Here is a 12,923-nt window from a genome sequence, read left to right on the forward strand (position 1 = left end):
AAAGAATTTCATGTAAATGATGACGATTGACAATGACAATCATAGTAGAATTGATTATCAAAACCCCTGATTAGAGTCTCTGTTCGATCCATAGTTGTGTCCATGCTGTTGTTCCTCGATAAGGGACAGACTTGATAACCGCCGACTGAACTTTTTTTTCCTGGGCCGAGACCACTTCCTTCCACCAACCGACGACATTGCAATCTTGCACTCGACTCGAGTTCCTCCCCCTGGCTCCCTCGCCCCGTATCACAGCCTACCTCCTTCGGCGAGGCAGGCTTCCGCCGCCACCCATGGCTCTCGCCAACATCGACACCACCACCGCGGTGCCCGCGCCCGATCCCGTTCTAGAAACCCCCGATGTCGCCGTGACCCCCTGTGAACCGTGGCCAGCGCCCTATTACATGGAGCGCGGTCTGCGTCGAGTCCGCCCTTATCACTACACGTACAACACCCACTGCAAGGAGCGATGGCGGGGTCGAGAACTGCTAGAGATCTTCACTTCGGAGTTTCGGGACCGGAAGCCCGCATACTACGTGAGTTCTTTACGGGAAAAGTCACCAGTATCAAGACTAACATATTTCCCACAGAAATGGGCTCTCGAAACCGGCCATGTCGCCGTCAACGGCCAGGTGGCCGGCCCCAACACGGTCCTCAAGAATGGCCAGGTCATTTCCCACACTGCACACCGACACGAGCCGCCCGTGACAGGCCTGCCCGTTGGGATCATCCACGAGGATGACGACATCCTCGTTATCGACAAGCCAGCCGGCGTGCCTGTACACTCCGCTGGTCGGTACCACTACAACTCTGTGGTGGAGATCCTGCGCTCAGAACGCGGCAATGAATGGCTGCCTCGGCCATGCAATCGGCTCGACAGACTGACCTCGGGGATTATGTTCATTGGGAAACATCCCAAGGGCGCGGAGAAGATTTCCACTCAGCTGGCGGCGCGGTCCGTGCAGAAGGAGTACGTCGCTCGCGTCAAGGGAAAGTTCCCAGACGGCGTGGTGGTGTGCGACCAGCCTGTTATGCAGGTTAGTCCGAAACTGGGCTTGAACCGCGTACGAGCCACGGGCAAAGAAGCCACGACGAAATTCCGCCGTCTGGCATACTATCCTCCTTCCGCCGCGGCGACCACCGCTCCCGCAGAGACAATTACTTCTACAACCGCCACGGGCGAAGCCCCCGCGCAGCTACTCCGCCGCCGACGTTCTCTAACGAAGCCGAAGGCTATAGCATTGTCCACTGCCTGCCTCTGACGGGCCGCACTCATCAGATCCGCGTGCACCTTCAGTTCTTGGGCCACCCGATCACCAATGACCCGATCTATTCCAATCGGCGCGTGTTTGGCCCGGGCCTGGGTCGTAACGAAACTACCGCCGACCGCGACGAGGAGATCATAGAGCGATTGTCGCACATGGGCAAGACCGAACTGCCGGACACGATCAGCTACCGGACGCACCTCACCGCGGCACCAAATGTGCCCCCGGGCACAGACCCGCTCGTCGTGGAAGAGATTATGTCGCGCGAACAGGCGGCCGCAGCAGAAGCCTACGCGAAGCGAAAAGGCGAGCGGCTGTCCGGCGAGCTCTGCGACGTCTGCGGCACGGAGCTCTACTCTGACCCGGGCGTCCACGAGCTAGGAATCTTCCTCCATGCTGTCGCTTATGCGGATAAAGCTGGCGAGTGGGGCTACCGCAGCAAGATGCCAAACTGGGGGTTGCCGCCGCCGGGCTTTGATGGGCCTACTGAAGTCCCTGACTGGCAACCTGCTGCGGATGGTGAGGAGACTGTCATCGGCCATGGAACGGTGCCCCGCGGTATTGGTGAGGATCTGGTCGAGGGACAACCGAGACCTGGATTTAGTGGCCCGCTTCTCGTGGAAGGGGTCGGTGTTCTACACATCTCAGACACGCCTCAGGAGCCGTCAGAGACTGTACCTGCCGCATCGTCTTGATGTGTTGTTTGAATTAGCTCTTGCTGATACCATGATCATATCATCTTTCTTGGTGCCACAATTGGAATTGATCGCCAGATACCCCTGTCATCTGAGAAATATTTCTTTCATTTGCATGCATGAGGCGATGTGTGGACATTTGCATAGTTGCTTGTGGATTCCAGGAGCGTTGTCTGTCCATAGATCAGGTCACTTTTATACATGGGAGGGTTCTCGTTCATGCCATATATATATATCATTCCAGTATATTCCAAATCTCTCTATCAGTAGTCTCAAAGATGCAAATGATTTCTAAATACAAATTGACAGCCAATCCGTCAAGTCCAGGTGGTATAATAATATAAACAAGAAAAACGGTGTATACGCAAAAACTCCAACCCCCACAAACTCGACCCAAAAGATCAAGGCCTCACCCACTCCGCAATGTCGCAATATCCCAATTGCTCAACATGTGCATCGACCTTGTCGAGCAACCAACCAGAGCGCAGGCCAGACTTCGGCAAGCCACGAATGGGACCCTTGGAAGTTGTGCAGCGGCCGCGGTCGTCGACGCGGTACTGCATGCAGCCTGGTAGACGTGCACAGTATTCTTCGCAGTCAGATGGAGAGACCGGGACGGCGGGTGGGGAGATGTCGTGGTTTCTGTGGGATGGTTTGTCTTCGGCGAGATTATCCCAGTTGTTGCGGTAGGAGTTTAGAGAAGGGCGGATGAGATTGCGGAAGACGTCGCTGTAGAGAAGAGGTGAGTGTGTTTGCTATTATCGTTGTCAGTCAACTCTGAAAGAAAAGGGAAAAGAAAGCGGAGGAAGGATCGGGATGTACATTTGCAAACCACTCCTGGTCAAACTCCCACATGCGCTCGATGTCGGTTGGGTTCATGTGGTGGAATGTCACGGCCGGGCAACACCACACGTTGCGCTGGTAATTGTGCGTAAAGGCGTCAGCCTCCCACATCGAGCCGGTGGTCACATGCGGCCACGACCAGGTCATCTGGATGCCCGCCTTGTTCAGAACCTCGCCGAGCACACAGTCGCCCGCCCACTGCTCCTCCGTGAACCGATCCCACTCATTCTGGCGCGCAGCATGAAAGTCAACCAGCTGCCGCATCGCAGCCTGCGAGAGCACGAAACCGGAACCGCCGTGCGCAAAGATAATACTATCGATTTGCATCTGATTCCCTAGATACAGCGCCTGCTCCGGGTCCATGGGCTCCAGCCACGCGAGCAGATTGCGCCAGATCGGGTATGTGTCCGCCTCGAGGAAGACGTACCAGCTCGCGTTGGGGCGGAACTCCGCCGCCTCATGTATCATCGGTAGGAACTTCCACTTGTCGAGCTTCCACCCCGGGTTCCCGGACATGCCGGTCGCCCCATTGGCGACCTTGTTCATGTCCTGGCTGATCAGACCCGAGCGCCCGCCGTGCTTCTGCGCGCGGTTGTAAAGCGCGAAGTCTTGGTTGGTCTCGCGCAGCGTTGGGTCGACTCGGCGGATCACATCGCGCGTGCGCTCGCCGGCGATTTCTTCCTCGTAGTCCGAGACGATGATCCGGTGCGGGATGCAGCGTAATGTGGTGTGGAAGTGGACCGGCACTTTTTCTTGCGCTTCTGTGATCCCCGTCTTCACGACGACTAGGATGTCCTCGACTCCCGGCAAAGGAGGGCATGGCGGCTCGTGCGGAGAGGTTCCGGTCTCGAGCTCGACTTCTAGTATCGTGCCGGGGCCTGTTAAGCTATCGTCTGAGCCGAAGTTGGCGCTCAGGAAATGAATCATGAAGACAATGAGCGCCACTGGCGTGATGACGGCGCCTAGCCGGCCATAGCGGGCCGGCAGAGAAAGCATTGTTCAGGGAGGCCTGTGAGGGGGAGGCGCCCCGGGGGGTGGTTGGGGTTGAGGGTGTATCGGAATTCAACGGTGCGGCTTCACGCCCTCTTTCTCTCTCTCCCATACCAGATGGGAGGTTGGTGTATGCGCAGAGTCGGCAACGTGTTGGCTTTCGTAAAAAGGGCCGTTACGGCGGAGGATTTTGGGGGCGGACGTGCTGATCATTTGTGGTACCCGCTATCCTGGACATGGTAATGGTGGGTTCGTATATTGACTGTCTGACTGGGGCTGGGCAGAAGTGCAATGCTAGTCACTCGGAGAATTTGTGCTGATGTGGAATGCGCCACGGCGTGCTGACAGGCGGAGATCGATTGGAGGGTGGGCGACAGACGATTATCCCAGGTGGATGACGCCGGGTTCTACACCGTGCCCTACGCCGCGCCCTAACTAGATCAAGAACTACAACTCTTCTACTCTTAGAAATCGATTTTTCCAATTTTTGGTTGTCATTTCGAGAAAGAAAATTGTAAATAATTCACTTTCGCTCTTTTCGCCCAGCAGTGGGTATAGCCAAGCGCTCGCCGCACACGGGCCATGCACAGTCCTTGAAATATCGTTATCGCCAGACAGATGAAAATCCCACTCTCCAATCCCCGAACCGAACCCCCCACGCAAAAACGACGAACTTTTCAGGTTCGAAACATTTATGCCTCGGTGGTAACACGGCCCTTGGAGTTGGTGACCTTGACGCCGAGGGCCTTGGCCTTGGCGATGATGTCGACGCGCTTGCGGGAGGAGACGGCGTGGGCGATCCTGGTTATCAATTAGTTTATACATTCAAGATGGATCCCTTCCCGGCAAGGGAATAACATACTCGGCAGCGTAGGTGCGGTTGTGCATCAGGAGGAGCTCGACATCCTTGGGGTTGTGGACGAGGAAGGCCTTGTGGCCCGAGGGCATGAGGTGGCGGGTCTTCTTGTTGCTGCCGTAACCGATGGAGGGCATGGCAATCTGGCCCTTGAAGCGGCGGCGGACGGCATTGTCAATACCCTTGGGCTTGCGCCATGCCTGCGGCACACACTTGAACCGGTCAGACTGGTGGCGGTTGAAGCGCGCGGTGCCTGTTGCGAGAGGTTAGTCTCTCTGCCTGAATTATTCCTGCATTCCACCGGCCCTGTCCGGTTGGATGGATGACATGACATCGCCCGACGACCAAACGCCTCTCCTTCGTTGCAATCATTTCCTTCTCTTGTTCCATTCATCCTTTCCCATTTTCTTTCTGTCCGGGTTCGGTCGGCCGGGCGATGATATCCAGGGCAGGCATCGGGATGAAGGTGAATCGGGGTAACATACGCTTCTTGACGATAGGGACGTGCTTCTTGGCGAGGACCATCTGAAAAGAGGATATGTCAGTGATGAAACGAGAGGATAAATGTACGACGGCAACTCACCTTGTCGGTGTTGGCAGGGTCTCGCTGGGCGATCGAGGGTTGTCGAAGAACTGGACGGAGCCTGGAAAACTTCGCTGAGCCAGAGTGGGCGACCCACGCTAGTCCCCGTTGGGTTCGGGCTAAGCGAGTTGCTTATGTCATCTTAGGGCTTGTCGGGCCAGGTGATTCGGGGGTGCCAAGACTTTGTATAACATGAACATCGATGATGGTAATTTCTACTGAATGTATTTACCGCGCAATTGAATGCTGTCGCCATTCTGTTCTCCACTGCGCAGCATCCCCTCCAACACCTCCAGATCTGCCAATGCTTCCTCGGGAGACTGTCGCTTCTCAACGGGGCGACCATGGACAATGGTCCGGGCGAACTCCGCAACTTCCGGGCCAACACCTTTCCCATCAAACTCGATAGGATGATCGACGCCATTAACCGTAACTCCATCAAAATGCATACGCACCACCCCCCTTCTCACAGGCAAACTCGAAGACGTTGTCGCTGAACGACGATCCCCAAGACAGAGACACGACGCCCGTAGCCCCGGATTGGGTTTTCACCACCGCATCCACCGTGTCGACGGGCGGGAGGTACTCCTGAAGTTGCTGCGACTGCGCAGAGACAGTCGTGATGGGGTCCTCGGATCCTAGGATCAGACGCAGTGCAGCAACCATGTGCACACCGCCATCGAGCAGGAATCCGCCTTGGTAGGCCGGCGTCTTGCGCCAGGATGTCACTGTTAGTCAGAGTGTCAGTAGAGAGGACTACGTAGTATTTTCGAGGAAACGGTCATCGATCGTCGACCTACAGTAGTACTTGTTATCCGGCTTTACCAGACTGTGCACATTCACCCTGAAATTCCGAACAGCGCCCAGCGCGCGCACCTGTTCCGCCGCAAAAAGCTGTTTCGTCATGTAGCGCCAGTTCTCACCGACAGCCCAGAGGGTCTTGACGGGATCGACATTGGCCTGGTACCAGCGCATCAGCTCCTGGGCCGTCGCGACGTCCTTGGCAATGGGCTTTTCGGACAGGACATGTTTGCCTGCTAATAGGGCTTTCTGGATAAATTCCGGCTGGATGAGAATCGGGAGGCTGTAGATTATTGTCAGTTATGTATGTTGGTGGCAGTTGAGATGAGATGTCTACACATACCCGATGATGACGGCTTCGATATCTGCGCGAGCGAGCAGGTCTGCGTAGGACTTGCCGGGCCCGGAATCCTCAGAGTAGAGATCCACGGCTGAGGAGGATGTGCCGGTCGCGAGGTCCTGGGCTGATTTGAGAGACCGCGAGTAGATGGCTTTGAGGTGCAGGTCTGTCGCGGCTTGGACGGCGGGCTACATGCGACTATGCATCAGTCGGGATCGCGGGATAAACCGATCAGAGTGCATACCAGGTGCTGCTCTTTGGCAAAGAGGCCTGTGGACCCGTTAGCTTCCATGTGGGATGGAATACAGAGACATGGGCGCCGGACGTACCGCTGCCGACAATGGCGATACCGATGGGCATTATGTTTGAATCGTGTATTTCCAAGGCTCTGAGTAGATGTTACGGTGAAATTAGAGGGACGCTGGGAGGTTTCGTAAAGTGCAGTGCAGATATGGAGTCAGGAAGGTCCAGCCCGGAGCGGATGTGATGCTTCAGGCGGATCCATGGGCCGTGGATCCCTGGATTCCACTTATAGATTTATTCAACTTTGGATTCTTGTCAAAACACCAAACAACAAAACACATGTCCCAGATGACGCCAATAATGAACAAAGTCCATAGACAAAACGCCCAATCCCGAAAACTGTAAACAGATGCCCGACCCGACCCTCATTCTCATAGTCATAGTGCAGTCGTGTCTGTCGTAAAAAAAAAAAAAAAAAAAAAAGAACCAAAGAAAACCACGCAAGACCTCATGGATTCACCAAAGCGCGCAACCTCTCAACCCTCGCCATGGCCTTCTCTAGCCTCTCCAGACGAGACCTCTTCTCCACATCACGGCGCTCCAGCACAGCTACGCGCTCTTCCAGCCTCACGCGCGCCTTGCGTTCCTGCGCAACCATCTCATTCGCCTGGCTGAACAGCTGCACGGTCAACTCCTCGAGTTCAGTGCTCGCCTGCGACAGTTGCGACTCGGCGGCCTTGCGCAGGCTCTGTTCGCGGGTGAGCGCGTCCTGGAGCTCGGAGGTGCTTTCGCTGCTGGCGGGGGATTGTTGCACGGTGTACGGAGGAGGGCAGACTGCCGCGGTGGGTGTGGTGGGGGCTGGGGTGTTGCTGGAGTTGTTGCTGGGGCGGCGGTAGGAGGGGAGGAGGGAGGTTAGGGTCGCGAGGCGGCCTTGTTGGGCTTGGGTTTCGGAACTCGAGCGCGGCGTGTCGGTGACTGCTTGGTTTGCGCAAGAGCGCAGTCGGGTTACTTGTTCTTCGTATTCTGCGAGTTGACCGACTGGAAGGGAAAGGAGTTAGGAACTCTATCAACGATGCGCCCCTGGACCGGTCGGACCAGTCCGGGGATTTTCGACAGTTGCATGCTGGCCCGTCGAAACAGGCAACAGACACTCTCAAGAAAGGCTCAACTCACCAGTGATGGAAGCATGCTCCATCAAATCTCGTACCTGCCCCTCCAACTCCTGGATTCGGCGCTGGGCCTCCTCGGCGGAGTGTTCGGAGCCATCCCCTCCGCAGGTCGGACACTGTTTCTCAGAGATCCGGGTAGCAACGCTGGTCATGGCAGGAGGCGATCCAACAAGTGTGGTGGTGAACGTTGAAGTCGTGGCCGTAGCCGACATGGTCACATGGGGAGTGGGAGGAGTTGGAAGTGGCTGGTTTGGGCGGCTAGTGTGACTGGAGGTGTGACTAGTACCGACAAACCAAGTAAGTGCCTCACAATAGCAAGTAAGGAGTTCGTTCGTATATGACAGAAAGATGGTGGCCAACACGGATGAGGATTCTTTTTGGAAGGGGCTTTTTTCATCAATCCCATACGGACGCCACCGTGCACATCCCAAGAATCCATTCGGACTAATTCTTCACGTCTGAAACAGGGACTGACCCTCACTCTGTTTTGCCTTGAGGTTATTATTGCATCCCTTATTGGCAATAATACCACCCTGTCTAATATCCAGTCTCATATCGACTCGAGCGGGTGCAGTACTCCTTGATCCAATATGATAACCACACATCCAAGCATTCCCCCCTCGTCATAATGGGGACAAAATATGCATCGAGAACAACCGCCCCAGTCCCACTTGTTTACAATGTACGAAACAGCGCCTCATTGGCCAGCACTGGCCGGCGGGCTCCACCGTCAGCCCTGGGCCCCGTAGTATGTATCTCCGGGGTACTTGGGTACAGTGCTGGTGCGAATCTAAGATCAATCTATACTGGAATTGCGGTTTAGTTGAATTATCCATCGCACAGAAAGGAAAAACATGGCCAGAACAGAAAACGCCACAACATTCAAGTGGAGCGGAGAGAGAGAGAGAGGAGGAACCGAGTCAGACAAAGAAATTCGATCAAGAGTGGATTGGATCATCGTCAAACAGTTAGGGCACAGTCGACACCACTCTCCTCAGACATCGCAGACGCGGAAGGAAGTCGGTGGGCAGAAGGACCACCTGTGGAACGGTTAGAGCAAAAGGAAAAACAAAAACAAATTCTCTTCATTTCACATCGGCAGTAATCGTCATGGGCAGAGCAGAGTCACACACGCATGGGAATAAGTAGCTAAATAGAGAACAGCAAGGAAACAGACAGGGGGAAAATAGGAAGAAAAAAAACTTTTCAGACTGCCAGATCATCGTAGCAAGGACTAGTTAGTGGTGCATCGAATATCTAGCCCCAAAGAAGTAGAAAAAAAAGTTCATGGAGCTGACGGCATGAGAGGAGTAGATGAGAGGATCAAATGCAGACAAAGCATAGCTACCGTCGTCTGCACTCAACGTGCGGTGGAACAGAGGATGTGGCCATGGTCATGTCCCTTCATGAAGCTCTGGGGAAAGAAAATTCATCCCAACGCTGGTTCTGAAATGCGCCTGGCGTGCCGCCTCCACAGATGCTGATATTTCGGCGAAAGTGGCGGTTCCTGTGAAGGGAAAGGGGTATCGATGTGTCTATGCGACTCCACGGCCAGCCTGCCCGCGACGGGGGTTGCGCGGCTTCGCGCTCACGGTGCTCCATCCATCATCCTCAGCAGCCTCCTCGGTCGGGGCAGCATTTCGCCATTTGCCGTTGGCAGCGGGCTCCTTGGGCGCCTCAGCAGGAACAGGGGTCGACTCCTCTGCTTCCTGGTCGGCAGTCATGCCAGCGTCGTCGTCTCCACCGGCCCGCCGGAGGATCTCGAAGTTCTTTCCACCCTGAGGGGTATCGACGGCATCTTTGTTGGAGTCCGCGGGCTTCTCTTCCTTGCCCTGTTCCTTGGCAATCCGGGCCTTCTCGGCCTTCTCAGCCTTGGCCTTGTCATCAGCCTCCTTCTTTTGGCGAATGGCAAGTTGGCGCTTCTCCTCCACCTGCTTTTCACGGGCAGCGGTATCGATGGGACGGGCTGCACCGAAGGGGCTGGCCTTGGAGTCGCCGGCAGCAGCCGCGGTAGGGCTGGACACGGCATCAGAGACAGTCCGCTTCTGCAGGTTCAGCTTCGGCCGTGTCGCGGGGGCGGCAGGAGCCGCATGGGCGGCGGCGGGGGACTCGGGGTTGCTGGCTTCCTTAGCCTGGTCGGGGCGCATTCTGGCGCGCCACTGGTTATCCATATCAGCAGCAGTTGGCGTCCGCTCGGCCCGCTCGGGGCGCGGGGGCCGCGAACCCTCCTGCGAACGTCCCTCACCCCACGCAGGCGAGCCTCTCCGGAAACCAGAGCCAGGTCCATCATTGCTGCGTGGGCGACCGCCTTCGCGAGGGGGGGCCAGCGGGGGGCGAAAGCGGACCCTTGCGCTCCCAGTTGCCGAAATCGCGGGGCTTGCCATCAGACTCGAAGTTGCTGCGACGGCCACCGCGGTCGCTACCAGCGTCGGAAGCGGCGTCCATATTGCGCCCAAAGCTCGAACGGTCAGGCACCCGGCGCTGCGGCAGTTCAGGCAGAGGCCCACGACGAGACCAGTCCAGGTCCCTCCCCTCGGGCCGGGCATCCTTGGCTATAAGACCGTGTCAGTTCCCGATAGTTGATCCAAGGGTCGAGGCACTCACGAGGTTCAGCGATGCTGGTGCGGATGGCACGGCCTTGGAGAGTCGAGCCAGACAAGTCCAGAGCCTTCTTCAGTCCGTCGACAGTTTCAAACTCGACATATCCAAAGCCCTTGGGGGCTTTGGTCAACTTGTCCTCCACAACCCGGACGCTCGTCACACCACATTCGGCGAAAAGGTCAGAGATGTCGGCCTCGGTCGCATCAAAGGAAAGGTTTCCAACGTGGACCGTGTACGGAGGCTGGGTGGGCAGAGGGAGCGGCTCCCTGACGGCATATCCACCGCGCTCTAAACGTCCTCCTGTCAGATCTTGCCAATTCAGGATCGAGGGGAGAGGGTTGTTCCCATACCATAGCTACTGCCCATGCCCATGCCCATGCCACCGGCGGGGCGGCTACCGAAAGAAGACATAGAAGTGGTCGCTATCCAGAATAATTTTTTTTAGCAGACGAACATCGTGGGGGGGCTCGCCGTATCGAGAGTGGCGGTTGCACGTACCAGCTACACAAATTTCAGAGTCAGTCCTAGGTTCAACAATATGATCATTTCGGGGTTCTGCGACGTACCTGGAAGAGGCATATCCTCCATCTCATCAGCCCAAGAGCCGAGGCCTGCATGTCGTCAGTATCGACCGTCCCTCCAAAATTCCCCCACAGTGAGACCTACTCTCGTCGGCCAAGAAGGTCCCAATGGACATCTTCTGGGCCTTGGATTTTGCGGGCGCTGGTAGGGAAAAAAAAGTCAGCCATCATGGACCACCAGGAGGATGCTCGCTGCAGCCTGCGAACGTGCTGGCGCAAGCGAGATAGAGGGATTCGGACGAACCCATGATTGCGGGTTGTGGGTGGGCAGGAAACGCGCAAAGCGAAATGTGCGCGCTTCTCAGGGAGGAGATCGGCTTTGAGGAAGAGGCAGAAAGAAAGGACTCCCGGTGTGAGTAGGAGGAGTCGATCGAGTGGAGGGGCAGAGTCTCTTGGTGATAAAAACTCCGTGGAAAAGTAAGTTGGTCGAGGGGAATGGCGGCTTAGTCAATCCAGTCAATTTTTAGTTACGGCGCTAGCCCGGATCGGACTGCACCATCACTGTGCTTCCATGTATCGCAGTCAGTGCCAACAGTCTCCATCGACGGATGGATGGAGATAGAAGGTGGAATAATGTCACTGCATCGCAGCGACCGTCCTGTTGGATTTGTTCACTAGGTGTATGTCTATCACGAATATATATTTTCAGTTGCGCGCCGGTCAAGATAGTTGCACATCAAATACATCGACACTCTCTCAATGCGCTGATCAGGTAGTAGCAATACGATCCCCCCTCTATTTTCCAGCCCATCTCACTCAGTCTATCGCATATGATCACTCAAACCCTCAGCCGGAGAGCCTCCATCCTTCGCAGAGATTACATAACTCACCACGTGACCGTCTCTCTTGGTCCAGTCCAAGCAAACTGAGGCTCCAACACCACCAGGACATGCTCGCCATCCTCACCGTTATTGACCGTTCACACCATGAGCGGTCAGAATGGTAACGATGCCAACGTGGAGGCCAGTTCACTGCTGTCAGCGGCCAAAGTGGGTGCTTTGAGTGGTTCGTATGTGCCTTTCTAATGCATTGGGCCTGGTGCTCATATCTCTAAATAGGCACCGCGGGTTTGATCTATGGCGGAGCAGCCGGGGTGATTCGGTCGCCCAATCCAGTGGTGCACTCGATCTCCCGTGGCATCCACTGGTTTGCCTTTGGCTCGAGCTTCTGGTGTGAGTGCGGACCGCAGGACACGGTTTGGCCAGAAACTGACGAGTGTAGGGCTGCGGAGCAATTTCATCAAGCTTCATTTCAAGGATGAGCCGTCCCCGGCAGAACGGGCCTATGTCAGTGCTCTCTCTGGAGGCATCGCGGGCGGAGGTGTCACCCGGCTCATGGGTACGTTTCTCTTATCTTCAATGATTGAAACCCCGTCTCTAACCGCATCACATAGGAGGCCGGCTGATTCCTGGGGCCATTATTTTCTCCCTGCTTGGCTACTGTGGCCAGCACGCGTTTAACAAAGTCGATACCTGGCAGATGGAAAATGCTCGGAACCCGTCCAAACCCCTTGCCCAGCGGATGGCCGAGTCCAAATGGATTCCACTGCGGCATCTGTCCGATGAGGAGTATCGCGGCATTCTGAGTGAGAAGCTGCTGAGCATTGAGGCGGAGATAGCCCTCCTAGACGAGAGGATTGAGCAGCTGGAGCAATCCAGACCCGCGTCGACCGATTCGCGAGGTGCATGAGAACGAATGGGCGAGCGACTCGACTGCAGTGCACGGACAGGACGTGCCACCCACACTGACGGGCACGATGAATATGTATTTTTTTATTCTGTATATTAGGTGTCGGCGGAACAGTCTTTCCCATTTAATCCTGGACATGGACGCTGAAACATGCCCATCGTGTACCCATCCGTACCATCCTAACCTGGTCCACGGCTGTCATGTCGATCGCGAACCACTCTCTGGGCGGTCTGCACGGTGAAATCATCGGAGCCATGGCACCGCCCG

General features: G+C 56.0%; 6 protein-coding genes across 6 annotated transcripts; 2 read left to right on the forward strand and 4 right to left on the reverse strand.

The window, feature by feature from the left end:
* Positions 1 to 293: 293 nt before the first annotated feature.
* Positions 294 to 1,960, forward strand: N7510_007735 (pseudouridine synthase family protein; the record flags this gene model as incomplete). The annotated part of the gene is made up of 2 exons (XM_056979660.1): positions 294 to 1,104; positions 1,155 to 1,960. The coding sequence occupies 2 exons, from the start codon at positions 294 to 296 to the stop codon at positions 1,958 to 1,960; spliced, it is 1,617 nt and encodes a 538-aa protein (XP_056832703.1).
* Positions 1,961 to 2,361: 401 nt separating this feature from the next.
* N7510_007736 (uncharacterized protein) lies at positions 2,362 to 3,799 on the reverse strand (the record flags this gene model as incomplete). The annotated part of the gene is made up of 2 exons (XM_056979661.1): positions 2,362 to 2,715; positions 2,783 to 3,799. 2 exons carry the CDS (start codon positions 3,797 to 3,799, stop codon positions 2,362 to 2,364), a joined length of 1,371 nt encoding a protein of 456 aa, XP_056832704.1.
* A 686-nt stretch (positions 3,800 to 4,485) lies between these two features.
* N7510_007737 (Oxidoreductase N-terminal) lies at positions 4,486 to 6,733 on the reverse strand (the record flags this gene model as incomplete). Its single annotated transcript, XM_056979662.1, has 10 exons — positions 4,486 to 4,594; positions 4,656 to 4,902; positions 5,135 to 5,174; positions 5,233 to 5,351; positions 5,465 to 5,620; positions 5,688 to 5,960; positions 6,033 to 6,316; positions 6,377 to 6,561; positions 6,618 to 6,643; positions 6,703 to 6,733. 10 exons carry the CDS (start codon positions 6,731 to 6,733, stop codon positions 4,486 to 4,488), a joined length of 1,470 nt encoding a protein of 489 aa, XP_056832705.1.
* A 391-nt stretch (positions 6,734 to 7,124) lies between these two features.
* Positions 7,125 to 7,997, reverse strand: N7510_007738 (uncharacterized protein; the record flags this gene model as incomplete). The annotated part of the gene is made up of 2 exons (XM_056979663.1): positions 7,125 to 7,654; positions 7,790 to 7,997. The coding sequence occupies 2 exons, from the start codon at positions 7,995 to 7,997 to the stop codon at positions 7,125 to 7,127; spliced, it is 738 nt and encodes a 245-aa protein (XP_056832706.1).
* A 1,323-nt stretch (positions 7,998 to 9,320) lies between these two features.
* N7510_007739 (translation initiation factor 4B) lies at positions 9,321 to 11,215 on the reverse strand (the record flags this gene model as incomplete). Its single annotated transcript, XM_056979664.1, has 8 exons — positions 9,321 to 10,047; positions 10,091 to 10,337; positions 10,390 to 10,674; positions 10,737 to 10,808; positions 10,885 to 10,887; positions 10,953 to 10,997; positions 11,053 to 11,109; positions 11,212 to 11,215. The coding sequence occupies 8 exons, from the start codon at positions 11,213 to 11,215 to the stop codon at positions 9,321 to 9,323; spliced, it is 1,440 nt and encodes a 479-aa protein (XP_056832707.1).
* Positions 11,216 to 11,893: 678 nt separating this feature from the next.
* N7510_007740 (uncharacterized protein) lies at positions 11,894 to 12,656 on the forward strand (the record flags this gene model as incomplete). Its single annotated transcript, XM_056979665.1, has 4 exons — positions 11,894 to 11,972; positions 12,026 to 12,139; positions 12,189 to 12,305; positions 12,361 to 12,656. 4 exons carry the CDS (start codon positions 11,894 to 11,896, stop codon positions 12,654 to 12,656), a joined length of 606 nt encoding a protein of 201 aa, XP_056832708.1.
* Positions 12,657 to 12,923: the final 267 nt, after the last annotated feature.

This window comes from Penicillium lagena (assembly GCF_028827675.1).
Source record: "Penicillium lagena strain IBT 129212 chromosome Unknown utg000005l_segment0_segment0, whole genome shotgun sequence".
Taxonomy (NCBI): domain Eukaryota; kingdom Fungi; phylum Ascomycota; class Eurotiomycetes; order Eurotiales; family Aspergillaceae; genus Penicillium; species Penicillium lagena.